The sequence below is a fragment of the Lygodium microphyllum genome, chromosome 27, assembly GCF_053477565.2.
Source record: "Lygodium microphyllum isolate KBCC chromosome 27, Lygodium_microphyllum_v1.1.10, whole genome shotgun sequence".
NCBI lineage: Eukaryota > Viridiplantae > Streptophyta > Polypodiopsida > Schizaeales > Lygodiaceae > Lygodium > Lygodium microphyllum.
In genome coordinates, this window is record NC_141161.1 from 67,037,659 (window position 1) to 67,052,542 (window position 14,884).

The window sequence follows — 14,884 nt, forward strand, 5'->3', positions numbered from 1 at the left end:
GCTGGAAAGAATAGGCTCAGGGAATCCACTGTTGGATTGTTACTGTTGCTGACAAAAGCACCTCCTCACTAAACCATGAGCTTGGTGATACTCAACATGCTGATGTAAGGGGAGAAGTCTCCACAATGTGCTGAGCTGGAGAGTCTGATCATCAAATTCAAGTATGGAAAAGAGGTCCTTGGAAGCCTCGTGGGCAAGTGCACCATGATTCTAGAGTTGAATCAGAAAATCAATTTTTGGGTAAAGGGGTAAATTACCTGATAAATCTCTTGGTTGACATGGAAAATGAGACCAGTTTGTGTCCTTCACAATCCCAAAGTGGAAGAAGGGAAGTATAAATGCTTCAAGTGAGGACCTGAAACTGAGTTTACTGTCACAGGAGTGAGAGAAGAGGGAGTTCAAAGATCTGTTGATGAAGAGGTGGAATAACTGATTCAATTACATTAAAGGGCAGTAGTAACATTTAACTAGCAAGCACAACATACGAAAGTGTAAATCAGCAAAACAATACCTCCCAAATGTTGGAGCTAGAATGATCCCACAGTGAAAAACTGACAGATGTTGTGGTATTTCTTTTTAATTACTAAAGAGCTCTCAATTCAGGATTACGAAAAAAAGAGAGAGAGAGAGAGAAAGAGAGAGAGAGAGAGAGTACACCACATTGAGAGGGGAATCGGCCTCTCCCCCTTTACAATATCTTATTGAAACAAACCATGGGCACCAAGTGTGTGAACCATACACAATCAAAATGGGCTGATTTGTTGCAATTCTGAAAATTAGGGTTTTGGAACCTAATTTTTGCATGGAATGGGGAGCAATTTGATTTCCTTCTTTTGTGCTTTGATGCGTTTAGGCTGAGTAAAAAAGATTCTTAAATGAGTGCTAGATAAGCATGTACAAAGCATATGGCTGAAATTTCGATGTCAGAGCTTGTTGGAAATGAAAAAAGAGACCTCCAATATATAGTTGTGGGGCTTGGGTGCTCAAATTCGAAGTAGAGGGTACAAATGACAAGTGTTTTTAAAAATGACAAGTATTGAGTAGAAAGACGAGTGCAAGGACACTTGTGTTTCTAAAAAGGATACGTGTCCTATTCTAGATGCCACAATCATTTCTTGACACACCCCCTTGTAAATTTACTTTTCCTATTTGGAGTAGAGGTATATGTTCATTCTGATGGATAAATCTATATTTTGGAAACTTTATATGAAAATTATTCTTAACATTAACCTTGTCAAGAAAGATCTTGTAAACAGTCACCAGGTTCTGCTTGTCTCAGTAATTTTTGCATTTGATTTGTTTTCAGGAGTCAGAGACTGGAAACTCTTCATTTACTTATGTCATTGTTGATAGGGGGACGTAAGTGGCTGCTATTATTAAGAGTTCCATGCTTGATGTTTTAACTCAGTGGCTATCTCTGAGATATTATATGCTTTGTAGGAACACCCGCACTTGCATTAGCTCGCCAGCATATCCTCCTTTGATTCCTCAAGAACTTCCCAATGGTGCTGTGGACCTTTTCTTTCAAGAAGCAAGGATTCTTTATCTGGATGGAAGGCTTCCAGAGACGGCTTTACTACTGGCAAAGGAGGTGAAATGAGGTTTGCTAGTGGCTATTATAGTTTTGTCTATTCTAACCCTTCGTCTTTTAATTTTTTGTGAAGAGGTTCTGCAAATTAAAAGTACTTATTGCATCATTGAGATTCTTTTTTAGTGTCATGGTGTTGCTAACTGAACTTACAAGACGTCTTACATTTTAGCATATTATCTACTCCATGTCAGCAGTTCTGGGAGATCATGGTTTCATATATTAAAGCATTAGATAGATAAACCCTTTTAGGTGGATACTGTCACGTTCAGAGAGAGGTGTATTGGCTAGGTATGAAGCAAGTGACATCTCAGGATGAGATTTTTTGTGTCACCTTTAAGGCAGACCAAACTAAACCAGGTCTACACAGTTCGACTTTCTACTTCATTTTATTTTGATAGAAAATGTGTTTTAAACCTACTTCTGCCTTACTTACCAGTTATGAACATTCCTTTTAGGCTCCTGCAAGCTGTCTCATAGAAATCACATGTCAAAGACATTTCTGGGGAGGAGTATCCTCACATGCCAAAAGATAATATCTGGGAGTTTCCAAGCACTACTTTGGGGCATCTTTGATAAACCTCATCCTGCTACATCTACACTATATCGAACTGCAACTGTCAGCATGCCATTTGCCATAGACCACAAAAGGAATAATACCTTCTTCAGTTCTGCCAGGGGTGCTTCTAGAAGACACATTTGAAAGGCTCAGTGATGCTCTATGCAACCAAATGTCTGCCAGGTAAGGGCAACTCATCATCATCGTATATCCGGATATGGCTGCTTGCCCTGTTTGTGTAAAAGAACTTGTGGAGATCTCTGAGAATGATAAGGCAATGCCACTTTCATTGAGTTCCAATCCAGTTCATCCAAGGCATTTCCGACCCACGTTCGCAGCTGCCACTTATGAAGCTCCTGTATGTGAGGTCTACAAGAGTCAGGATACTAGGTCTTCCCATTCAGCCCAACCATCTGAGTCCTCCAAGGAAGGGCTGAGAAGGCTATTCCCTGCTGCTTTCTATATTACATCAAATTTCCATCCTCTTGGACCCTGAATGTGTTTGGGGGAGGCTCAAATCCCACTTGTAATAGAAGACATAGAGGGGAGAACTGGACCAGCTAGTCATTGCTCAGTCCCAACGGCATCTAGCAAGGTGGTGCAACTGCTCAGCTGCAATAGCCATATCCATCTTGTGCCTGCAAGCTACAAACCCCTCATGTGATGCCTATCTACTGAGCCAGAGTTAATCACTTGCAAATTGGTAGGTACCTCTTCAGAGTCCAAACCCTGATGGAATGAGTGGGGCTAGCTCCCATGTCCCTCACTAAATGTGGGCACCCTCATGTGGCTGAAGGCCATCCTTGCCCCTGACCTACCCATTTGAGATGATGGGGTGACTGCCTATCGATTGGTCTTGGGGAGTCTTGCATTAGCATTTTCTGGAGTCACTGCCACACTCTCAAGGGCCTATGAGGGAGAGTCATGGGAAACCATGGTGACAATCCAACACAAGGAAGGTCTTATTCTTTCCAAGGTGAGGGTAACAATGGTGGGACTCTTGGAAGAGCAATTTGGAGGTTTTTGTGCCTAGAGTAAGTCCCCTAACTACTAACATAGCAAATAACATGTGACTCTGATACTTTGGAACATCCTCCAACTTTTTCAGAATGATAGTTTGCAAAGCCACCTTGGCCAAAAATCAGATGTCTATCAAACATTTGAGCTAGAGTAGAGGAAGGTCAAAACTACGTTATAAAGTTGTGCCAATACAAGAGGATGAGAAGTACCAGCGAGAAGCAACATACCAAAACGTGGCTAACATGACTTGGGACTATCAATACTCCAACTAGGGTAGACAAGCAATGCTTTAGTAAGGTCATTTTGGCTAGTGAAGTTTGTTACCAAATGAATCGCTGCACTGTTGTAATGTGAAGACCCACTTTCACGAAAATATAATGGAAAATTTTCCTACTCACCCATTTCAAGCCAAAATTAACTTGCAAGTCTGTGCTAGAATCTCAGTTAGGAGGAAAACCAATGACTTGTGTCAATTCATTTTCTCACTTGCTATGGAAACATCTCAAGGGCAAGCAAAACCTCTCCTCATCATAATGTCAACCTCTAGCATACTTTGTGCAGAATCTCACGTCACTTTGCACTGGGCAATTCAAGCCTCTCAATCCTGTGGCTCGGGAACGCAGAAGTATGACATCACTGAAGTGTAGATTATGGGTAGGTACAAGGGAAGTGTGCCTATTTGAATAACCCTTCTAGCCAGAACTCCCCTACCTCCCAATGTGAGAGAGTTCGCACCCTGTTGATTCATTTCCCAAGGAAAGCTTAGAAATGCCATGGTTCTAGTGTTTCATCCTAGTTGACTGAGCCATAAGATGCTGCAAAATTCAAGAGAAGTACAATGATGCCATGACCATTGTTTTGGGTCCATTTCTTGGCCTTGAAGAAGGTAAAGATGCTGTCCTATATGCTTGTATTGTGGACAAATCTTATTTGCTTGTGATGAATGATGTTTGGGATCTAGAAGCTATGAAAGTATGCTTAAGAGCCATCTAAAGACTCATCTTTTGTCATTAGGCAAGTGGAGTCTGGACAAAAGTTGTACAATAACTTTCAAGTATGCTTTAATATAAGAAACTTACTATATGAGGTGGCTGTTGTGAGGGAAATGGTCCATTTAATCTGCATTGCAATGCATTGGTTGCAAATAAAATCAAACACGTTTCTTTTTATGGTTTAGAAAGGGTGTAGATTGCTTGGACTCTTAGGACCTAAGAAAATGTAATAAACTTTTTTTTGTTTTGCTTGCCATAGTTGACTGAGTGAAAGGGGGGGGGGGGGGGGGGGGGGGGTGGGGGGGGTTTGAAAAATGAAAAGGCAATGCATTTCAAACTTGTAACCAATGAAAGTGAACTGTCCTCTATTTCTATGGGAAGCAAAATTTCGTTAGGGATCTAAAGCTTGCTCATACTGTCTAATCCATCCAGTCGAGCTGGGACTTGTATGATCCGTAGATCCGTGTGGTTCAGAATGGAAAATAAATTCTGTAAGGGACTGTTGGAGCTTGAAAGAAGTGTGGTCTTACCCATCTTCTAACCCCTTTTCGATTTTGGGCTAGTTGGTCTCTTTAAAAAGGGACTCCTCATACTTGGCTACCACACCTCAAGCTCTCAGCTCTACTTATCACTGAAAGCTTAAAACTGTTCCCCTTCCTCTTCATCTACCTCTACTTGTACCTCTCTTTCCATCACTAGAGAAGCGCATATGCCAGATATGCTAGTTAGAGTGAGAGATCAAGGAGCACTACATTTGCTGCTGCCCAACATACTATGCGATATTCAAGGCTGTTTTCATTGTCTATTTAGAGACAGGTTTGTACCACTATCTAGAGTCATGGACTCTATTGATTAGTAGTGCCTTGGCCTGTTTCTCCTTGAGATATGATGCTTTGGAACACTCTCCTCATCAAGAGCACAACAGCTCCAGGACATTGAGGCCCTACCTAGAGGTAGCTTATAGATTTCTTTGTGAGGGACACTCAAGAGGTCTAAACACAATCACAATTGCAACCCACATGGGAGGACCTGCCACGGACATTCTGACAGAGCCACAACACACACACACACACACACACACACACACACAAGGATATTGATTGATTGAGCCATCCAGCCTAGCCGATTCAGGCATCTTAGCTCTTGACACATGCATCAACGACACATCCATATGTGGAACTAGATCATTTCTTGGCCCTCTATGCCCCCATAAGATTGTATCAGCTCGAGCTCTCACTTTGTCAACTAGAGTTCTCTTTTTACTTACAGCTTTTAGCTTTCTTGTACTGTTCATTCGTATTTTGATTTACTATTCTTTTAAGACAGTTGTATTGTCATATAGATGATTATAACTCATGGTCTCATTGGTCATTTTGGCCTCTTGTAGATGTTAATATATCATTTCATTTCTCACTACCTCCTTTCCTCTCCCTCTCTCTTACCATCTCCTCATCGTCTACCTCCTGTCTCTCTTCCCTTCATCTATGTCTCTCTCTACTTGTACCTCCTCTTTTTCATCCCCTACCTCTACCTCTTGCTCTATCTCCTCCTCCTTTGCTTCCTCTTCTTTTCCTAACCCTAAACCCTAAACTAGTAATCTATTTATTTTGAAATGATCATATAAAACACCATATTCCATGCTATAAATTTTGTGTACATACCTCACTAAGTATGTGGATAGGACACATTGACACATGCTCCAAAGACATTTCTCTTTCTCTCTTGAATGATGGTCCATAAAGATCCTTACTCAAGGTAGACTCTAACAATGCTAATGGATAAGGCAACCCCAAGGGGCTTACTCTATATCTTTGACTAGGGTTTCAATGGAGTGAGTGAACCAAATGACCTTCCTTATGTATCCACCCAAACAAAGCACAATGATCATAAACCCTTGAGGACTCTCCACTTCCTCTCTCTCTCTTCAAAGTATCTAATTCACTAAGCACAAGAGGGCTACCATACCATACTTGTAAAACAAGAAAAGCACAATGTACCCCCTCTAAGCTCTCAAACCCAAGAGGCTTCAAAGGTATCTATAGACACAATTTATTTTCTCTCAAGCTAGGAGTTCTCTCTTTTTCTCTCTTTCTTTAAGTAAGGAGTTTCCAATCAAGTTAATCACTCCTATGACAACACACAAGGTAACTCAAGAGGCTTATCCCACCATCTCCAACCAAACGCTTATCCTTGCACAATGATCCACAACCCTTAAGGCTTCATATATGTCCGGTCATCTTAGGAGAAACCTTCACATTTAAAATTGTGATTTCCTAGAATGCTATGGGCATGTCCCATGTAAGAAGTCACTAAAGAAAGCACAAGGTAGCCCCTAAAGATCTCATTTGACACTTTCTCAAGTACTTTGAACTTGTATCAAAGAATGACACAAAATAAACCTTAAAGAATTTGAGTGGTTATGAGGAATTGGAGCCCCAAAGTATTATGGTGTCTAGAAAACGAGTGTATCACGAGCTTTTAAAATTCTAAAGTATTTTCAAACATGCATCCAACCATCTCAATCCAAATTTTGAACCTTCAACATACTAGAAAGCAAAGCGAGACCCTTTAGCTACGTCTTTTGAATGGCCTACTTTGACCATGAGAGGACATCACAATCCAAAAACATACCAAAACAAAATTTTTTTGTCAAAGGAATGCAATTGTATGCAATTTGATACAACTCATGCATGTGTTCTAACTAGTGTCTCCCAAGTCTAATTTAAAGTAGAATTTGAACTTGTGAATACATAATAGAACCATCTGCATTTGTTTTAACCACGTTTGGAGGAGTCTTTATCAATACAAGAATTCTGAATGAGACATTAGTGGGTACTTTTGAATGCACTAGCCTGAGTCATGGGGACTCTAGTCAGCGCCTTCCTTGTTTCTGATTGGCTACATGCTTATGGTTGTTTTTATTATGGCTGCCTCCTCCCAAACAGCTGTCTGTTAAGTGCTTGTACCCATCTGCTAGAGTTTATACCTGGTACTCCTGGCAATAAAGTCCATCTCGGCAGTCGTTGCAATCAAATGATGAAAATGAAGCTCTAGAAGGCCGCATTTAGTACTCTTTGACCTCCACAAGCAGTCCCTGCTACTCTACAAACTGCATATTATCCCTGCCATCAAATCAAAATTTCTGTCCTAATGTGTGAGGCTAACAGCCCCAACTCCCTCCATCAAGAAATGTTGGTCCATGCTCAGAATGAGGTGGTGGTTGTGTGGTTTTGTCGGCCCTTCATGAAGACATGTCCACCTTGCTGCTAGGTGGTCAGCAGGCTGATTGAGTAGATCTAGTGTTCCCATTCTTGTGAAGAAATGCTCTAAATGCAGAAAACAGAAAACCAATCGTATGACAAAGCAAAGATTGATAAACATAGAACACATTTAGGGTTAGGGTAACTTAGAGATAGTGAACACAATAAATAGTGAAGTGAATGAATACTGAATATACAATGCTCATACAGCAAACACACTATGTAGTGAATTCTGAAATTTGAACTCTCATATCTTTGACATCAAGGCAGAGGTTATGGGCTGGAGAGTGTGTTGTAATCCAAACGGATCTCAAAATGCAGCAAGGCAGCCTCTGAGCATCGGACACCAGCAAACGCAGCCAGGGAAGGTTGGATCTAATGCAAATGGTAGTGCATGAGAGAGAAATACCAAAACTGCAGGTACATGAGGAGAGAGAAAATTGGCAACTTTGCAGAACAGGTAAACGTAAGCAGATTGTGTTGGACGACAGGTGGAAACCGATGGTGATAGTGTAGATGCTAATGGTGACAATTGGAGGAGAGAGATTGATTGCAAATGCAAGTAGGATGATGATGGCAACAACTTCTACTTATGGCGATTGGATGCTGATGATGGCGACTGGCCTTGGTAGCAGCAAACACAAGTTCCTTGATGATGACGATAGTTATAGGAGATAGGTGACATGTATAGCAGTTGGAATTAGGTGTTAGGTGATAGTAGACTATGATGGAAGGCTTTGATCGTGATGTCCTCCGCGAACGGGGTGTGGGCAATAGAGATATAGCTCTTGAAACCTGCAAAAACGAGATTGAGAGAGAGTGGTGGGTTGCATGCCTATTTATAGAAAGTTTGGGGCACTCAAATTAGGGTTTTGCATGTGGGGCATAGTAACTCTCTAGGATGACGTTTTTTTAAAAATAAGATGGTTTTTTCATTAATTAAAGGTTTTTGGGGTTGTTTAAGTTAGGCTAATGCATTTTTAGCTCAACAACTCTGAATGTCTTTTGGACTATAAATATTGACAGTACCTGTTTATGTTTGAAATAGAGATGCCCTACGGTCTCTCCTCATGACATACTCATGGATTTTTATGCCAAGTGACTACGAAATGGTTTGTGCCAACTTGGCGGTTATCACCTTTGGCACAGTGTAGGAAGGGTATTTTAGTATGTGCCATTTGTCTCCTATCCATTCAGCCTTCCTCCCTTTAACTATTGACATACTAGCATGGTTTCGTCCTGTGTCCTTCATACCCTATGTCATCATCAAGCATGCAAGATCCGGGCTCCCTCTTTTTACACATTGCTCCTCTCGTTCCTCTTCTTGCCACCATTCCTTCCACTTTTCCAAAGTTTCCCTCACTCGTTTTTCTAGTGTCAGTCCTTCTTGAGCCTACTTTTTCCACCACCTACCATTCTGTCTCCATGTGTCGAGCAGTGTGGATGCCTCTTTAGTCTAGTCAGGATGGGCTTATTAGACCCTATTCACAATTACATACAAGCAAACACTCTTGTACACATAAAACTAACACAGACACATGCATACGTGGGGGCGCATGCGTGCACACACACACACACACATTATAACACACTATTCGACTGGAGGAGAAAATGCCCAGAAAGGCAATGAAATGGTCACTCTAGAATGAGCTATTTCCTCTATCAAAACAAGTGATAGACATGTTAGAGCTCCTAAAGTCCTTGTCAGACTTAGACTGACTCACAGGCAAGAGATGACAAGGCATGAAAATCATGATTGCTAACACCCCCTCTTAGGGCTTGGATGTGGCACACGGCAAAAAAAGAAACAAATCTTGGGGTGGCAAAAGGAATGCCAATGTCAAGAAAGCCCATTGATGTAGATCGCTGATGAAGAAGCCCCTCACGATCTTGGGAAACCCCCTTTGAAACACTAGGGGCCAGGGAATCCATAGCCGCATCACTGAGATCGTCCCTCTCTAAAAGAGATGGGGGGGGGTAACGAGGGAACCATTGGAGGAGAAGGTGGGGAATGGGAAGGAACTTGTGGAAGGGATGGTGCATAAGTGGGAATGAATGTAGCAAAGATAACTACCATGGAGGACCCTTCATAAGAGAAGGGGAATGGAGCCTATAAAGCCGACTCTCTTACCAACCTGCTGTGATAGAAGCTCCTATAGAAGAATCGTCAATACAAATGGCCTGTTCGGTGAAGACAACCCAAGTACCAAGCCTAATAAGGCCATAAAGTAAGAGGAGCGGAAAGCCCAAAGCTGGAACATAAGGGGCATGTGAAAGGGAGCTCAACAAGCGGTCAGGAAACAAAGGCAAAGTGCCAATACCACTAATAGGCATTGATACAATGTCACTAATAGTAATAGAATCCTCACAAGGGTGTAGATCTCATAACAAATCACCTTGTGGAGTCATATGATTAGAAGCTCTACTATCAACTATCCAAGGCCTCTTAGAAGATGAGGCAATCACTGAAGAAGACTCCTCCGACTCAACAATATGGAGGAACATTGACTCATGGGTAACCATTGGACTAGAGATAGAAGGCATGGATGGTTTAGCTCCATCCTTCGCTCTCAAATGAAGGTGAGGGTACTTCTTCTAACATTTCTCCTCTTAATATATCCCCTTCCCATAGTATGGGCATTTAGGCTTCTCCGAGTTAGAGTTAAGAGCTTGAAGTCCTCGTGTTGTTTAGCCTTTGAATTCCCTTTCTTCTTCCCCCTCCTAAACCTACAATAAAACTTGTGGTGGAGGTGGATCCACTGGTGACCTCTTTGGCGCATTTGTCTTGCTCCAAACCAAGCGGGGCAAGCTCCTCTCATAGAAGCTTCTGACAAGTCCTTGATGTAAGAAGGTTGGTGTAGAAGACGTCAAACTGTGGAGATGGTAGCTGAGTCAAGAGAATCATGGCTACATCCTTTTAAGATATCATCTTGCCAAGAGATGCAAGCTCATTCCTCATATCCTCCAACTTGTTGATATGATCCTTTAGGGAAAGAGAGTCATCAATAGGTGAGCGTCCGCAATTTCTTCTTGAGAGTAATCAAGTGGGAAATGTTTTCCGATGGTACAAAGAAGCAAGCTTTGTCCACACCTCTGTTGCTTTCCGCAACGTGCACACATGTATTAGAATAGAATCTTGTAAGCTCTTAAAGAGGAAAGATCGAGCGTTAGAGTTGAGCAGATCCCATATGGTTGCACGATCCATCGATGATCCCACTATGGGATCCTCCAATAGATAGTTAATAGGGTAGATAACAAACTCCCAAAGATCGAAGGTATCAAGGATACACTCCACCTTACATGACCAAAGTGAATAGTTGAAACCATCAAGCCAATCTTCTTTATGCAAAGAAGGGATTACGGGCCCTTGTATAGAGGGTGCCATAGATGGCATAATGTTTTAGTTTGTGTTGTTTCCCAACGAGCCCAAATGTTTCTAGCAAAATGTAGTATATTCTTTATGCTTTAAACGTAGCGTTATAAATTGTCATGTTCTTTACGCTTGTTTAAGCATAGCCTTATTAATTGTCATGTTCTTCACTCTTTAAATGTACCGTTTAAAGCATTATTAATCTCATGTTCTTTACACTTTTTTCATTGTCATATTTTTAAGTGTTATTAATGTTTCATTGTCAAATGTTTAATATAGCATTTTCCTTAAAACTCATAATGTTAAATAGTCGTTTAATATTTAATGTTTAAATGTTAAATGTTTCACTGATTAAACTTAAATCATTAGAGATTTAATGTTTAATAATTTAAAATGGTTAAGCTAAGAGTCGTTTCTATCCGTTTCAACTTTCTTTGGTAACGAGGAGGATGATAATGAAGAGGATTTGCCTACAGCAACTGAAGACTATGACATGGATGAGGAAGAGGGAGACAGAGAGGAAGATGAACTAAGAGATGATAATTAGTTATCACTCTCTTGTATGATTTTGTACTTATTTACAATTGTTCTTTCATTGTATTCAGCATATTGGGTACACTAGAGGCTGCTGCTGTTAAAGGCTGGCTAATTTTTTGAATATGTAAAGTTTACTCTTTTGTGTTACCCCTTCCTTGATGTTGTGGGACTTTGGTAAATCCCTTAGTGTTCATGTAGAAGTAGCGTTGTTGTGGTTGTGACCGAACATGGGGAATCAAAGGCAATGGTTTCTTTGCTTCATGACACTAATTAGCTATGATTCATTCGCTGTTTGGGGCAATTACCTTGGTCATGACATCTGAAAAGGATATTTGGATCATTACAGAGATGCCTGAAGTCATCCGTTTCATCCAATATTCCACCACTAGCCTTGGGAAGAGGAGAGTGACTCAATAGAAATGAATGCATTGCTGCAAGTCCAACCCTGCTGCCTTGAAGCCACAAATAGGGGATAATATAATAACATCACTACCCAAAGCCCTTAAGAGTTTGTGACTAACTCTTGGGAAACTTTGGGCGAATTGAGAGTTGAGATGAATTATGAAGATCCCTTATCCTGGAAGTATGCCTTTAGCAATGTCCTGACTCCTAGGTGCGGATGAGCAAAGTTCATTGCAACCAATTGTAAAGTAAGCCAGAGGGAGAGAGTGCGCTATGATCTTGTTGCACAGCATGCAAGGTAAGGGAGCAATGGTGGGTCTTGTACCAATGTTGGATCATCCATTCTATTGTGCAAGCCCCAAACCAATAAGAGCACCTGCCAAGTAGTCAAGAAAACTGATGTGCACCTGGGGAGTGCCAACAATAGACCATTAGTTTCCATTGTGCATTCTTGAGATAAGATCCAAAACCACGAAGACCACCTACCAAACAGCCAGGAAAATTGCTACAAGATGATGGAGGGGCAATTGCAGAGGTGGTGCAACAAGAAGGGAGTGAATGTGGAGAAAAGGTAGAGGCAACAGAAGGGAGGTGAAAGCTAGAAGGAAGAAGGCAGAAGGGATGGAGGGGAGAGATATGGTGGGCAGGGAGGAGAAGGTGCAGCCGATACTGAGAGAAAGGAGGGAGGTGGCAAGTGGGGGGATTTAGGAAGGAAGGTGAATGTATATTGCGCATGGGCATGTAAGGCTGTAGCATTACATGAGTGGGAGGAAGGAGGTGCACTAGAAGGAAGGGTGTTGCAAGAGGGGCATTTGGATGAGGAGGCTGCAAGTGCGGAAGAAGGGTCAAAGGGTAGAGGTGAGGGGGCTAACAATCAGCTCGCAAGCATTGCCTTGTTTTGTTTGATGAATTTCCTATAGGTCTCTTGAAGATATATTATCAACTTCCTCTAGGGAGATGTGCTAGTTGTGGCCTCTCTTGATGTCTCATGATGACCTCATGGATCCTCCTTTGCAGCCTTATTTCTTGAGTAGGACCCCTAAGCCTCTGTTGTTCGGCTTCACAAAGCTTTGTGTCTAGCTCCATTGTGATTCACACCACTGAAGAGGTTTATTGAATCGGGAAGGTCTCACAACCACACTCATAGAGAGGCAAACATTTTTGGACTTGGGAATATTGGAGTTTCCATTTTTTGTGACTATACAGTCGCAAGGAATTGCACACTGGCCTTGGTTGTTCCTGTTCTCTGTTTTCTTTAGGAACATTCCACTTTCCATTCCATGTTACTGTAGAGTTGCAAAACATTGGATGGCCTTTCCCATTCCTTTTCTCTGTCCATATTTCACGTTCAGGGTTTGTAGTCTTCCCTGTTCCCATTTTCCTTTATATTTTGGTGCTCAATGTGATGAATGGCCAAAAATCAGTAAGGTATTATGCACTTGCATTTTATTAGACAGCATCTTGATGCTCTTTGAACCATGTTTCTAGAAGATATCAGGTAAACATGAATTTCTCTTCATTAAAAAGAGTGGTATTGAGGCTGCTTTGTTCCTTTGGGCAGGCAAAGCGACAAGGAATTCCTATTCTTGTTGATGCTGAGAGAAAGAGAGAAGGGTTGGATAAATTATTGCCATTGGCTCAGTACGTTGTTTGCTCTGAAAAATTTCCTCAGGTTTGTTAATCTTTACCTCAGGATGAGTATTGATGTCAATTTTCAAGAAGCTTTCCCTCACCTGAGCATGTTGGTATATGTATGCTTTGGCTAGAATATTGTTAGCTTCTCAAGTTTTAATGTCTTTAAATATTCAATGTCAGGATTTTTTTGTGCTTAAAGGTGCTGTAGACATTAAACCCTCCTGTTTTGTAACATCTCATAGTATTATTGTCTACATACTTTTTGCCAGAGGAAAAACTTGGGTGGTGCATGTACAACTTCTTAGGAGAATCATACTTATGTCAACTAGTGACTTATCACAACTTTTTCAACTTCTTTGCTCTCTCTGGAAGTATCTAGCAGCATTAGCTGCAATAACAATGACAACCTATTGGATATTGTATCCCCTACATGTGTGAACGCCTCTTATGCTTCAGCAAATATCTCAATGGGTGATGCAAAGAATGTGTCAAAGGCAGTCCTTGTGCTCAGAATAGCTATTATTATGATGAATTGCAATGGATGAATTAGAACAGACCATACATACTCTAGCCTATGGATACTTGAGAGGCTCACCATCCCCACCTCACTCTAGCCCTTAGCTATCCAAGTCAGCATTTAACAAAGAGACAATGAGTGTTTATAGCAATGCAGTCTATGGGAGACATTTGAATATGGACCCACACAACTCTCTAGAGGAACTTACGAGAATCCCAGCAGATACTCCTATACTTCAGCAGCATATGCTTTTCCACGCAGCACAGTCTTTGATTCACGTAGCACTCTCCCTTAGAACAACTGGTATGATGATGAATGCCATGGTACACTAGCCTAATTGTAGCAAGAGATTTCATGTAGTATTTGTCTGCACAAAGAGACAAGGATGCTCGTTTGACACCTTGTATGGAGCAAGAAGTGTGACAACTTGTGTAGGTTTGTGGGAGAGATCTACTGGGTATTCTTTGGTCAAGACAACAAAGTGCTTGGACAGTGTTTCAAGAGAGGGAGTCCCTCACCCTGATCATGGCACCTGAGACATGGCATGACCATGCTCAAGCTTTGTATGTACTGGACAAGCACATTTACCAGACCCAGTTACACAGCAGTCAGTAGATAGTTCCCTCTTTACTCTTGGGATGGTTATGGGTGCCATTGATAGAATGCAAACAAAGAGAGATCAATGGCTATGATGATAGCATGTATGATTAGGAGCAAGCCATTGGTACTCTATGATATCATTAGAGCAAAGCTAAGTGCCTCACTTATGTTTATAGAGGCCTTCTTCAAAGCAGTAACATTCCTTTAGAGACTATGGAAGCTTTCACAACAACGATACCCTCGCTTAGCACTCATATCTTCTAGACAATTACCGTGGGAGAGTGATACCTGATGCTGGTATGCCTAGATGTGCACCTGCCTGAACATGCATGGAATGAGGAAAGATGTACTCCCACCATTTAACTACACCCTTGATTGTCCTCATGTAGCTATGTAAAGCGGAT

At 41.4% G+C, this 14,884-nt stretch overlaps 1 protein-coding gene across 9 annotated transcripts in view; it reads left to right on the forward strand.

Moving 5' to 3' along the window:
- The window catches only part of LOC148012422 (pfkB-like carbohydrate kinase family protein), a 194,361-nt gene that overhangs the window by 58,154 nt on the left and 121,323 nt on the right, over window positions 1-14,884 (forward strand). For all 9 annotated transcript variants that reach the window (XM_087669691.1, XM_087669694.1, XM_087669695.1 and 6 more), the window contains 3 exons: window positions 1,307-1,359; window positions 1,441-1,591; window positions 13,290-13,400. In XM_087669691.1, the coding sequence (XP_087525817.1) occupies window positions 1,307-1,359; window positions 1,441-1,591; window positions 13,290-13,400 (315 nt within the window). The remainder of the gene's footprint in view (window positions 1-1,306; window positions 1,360-1,440; window positions 1,592-13,289; window positions 13,401-14,884) is intronic.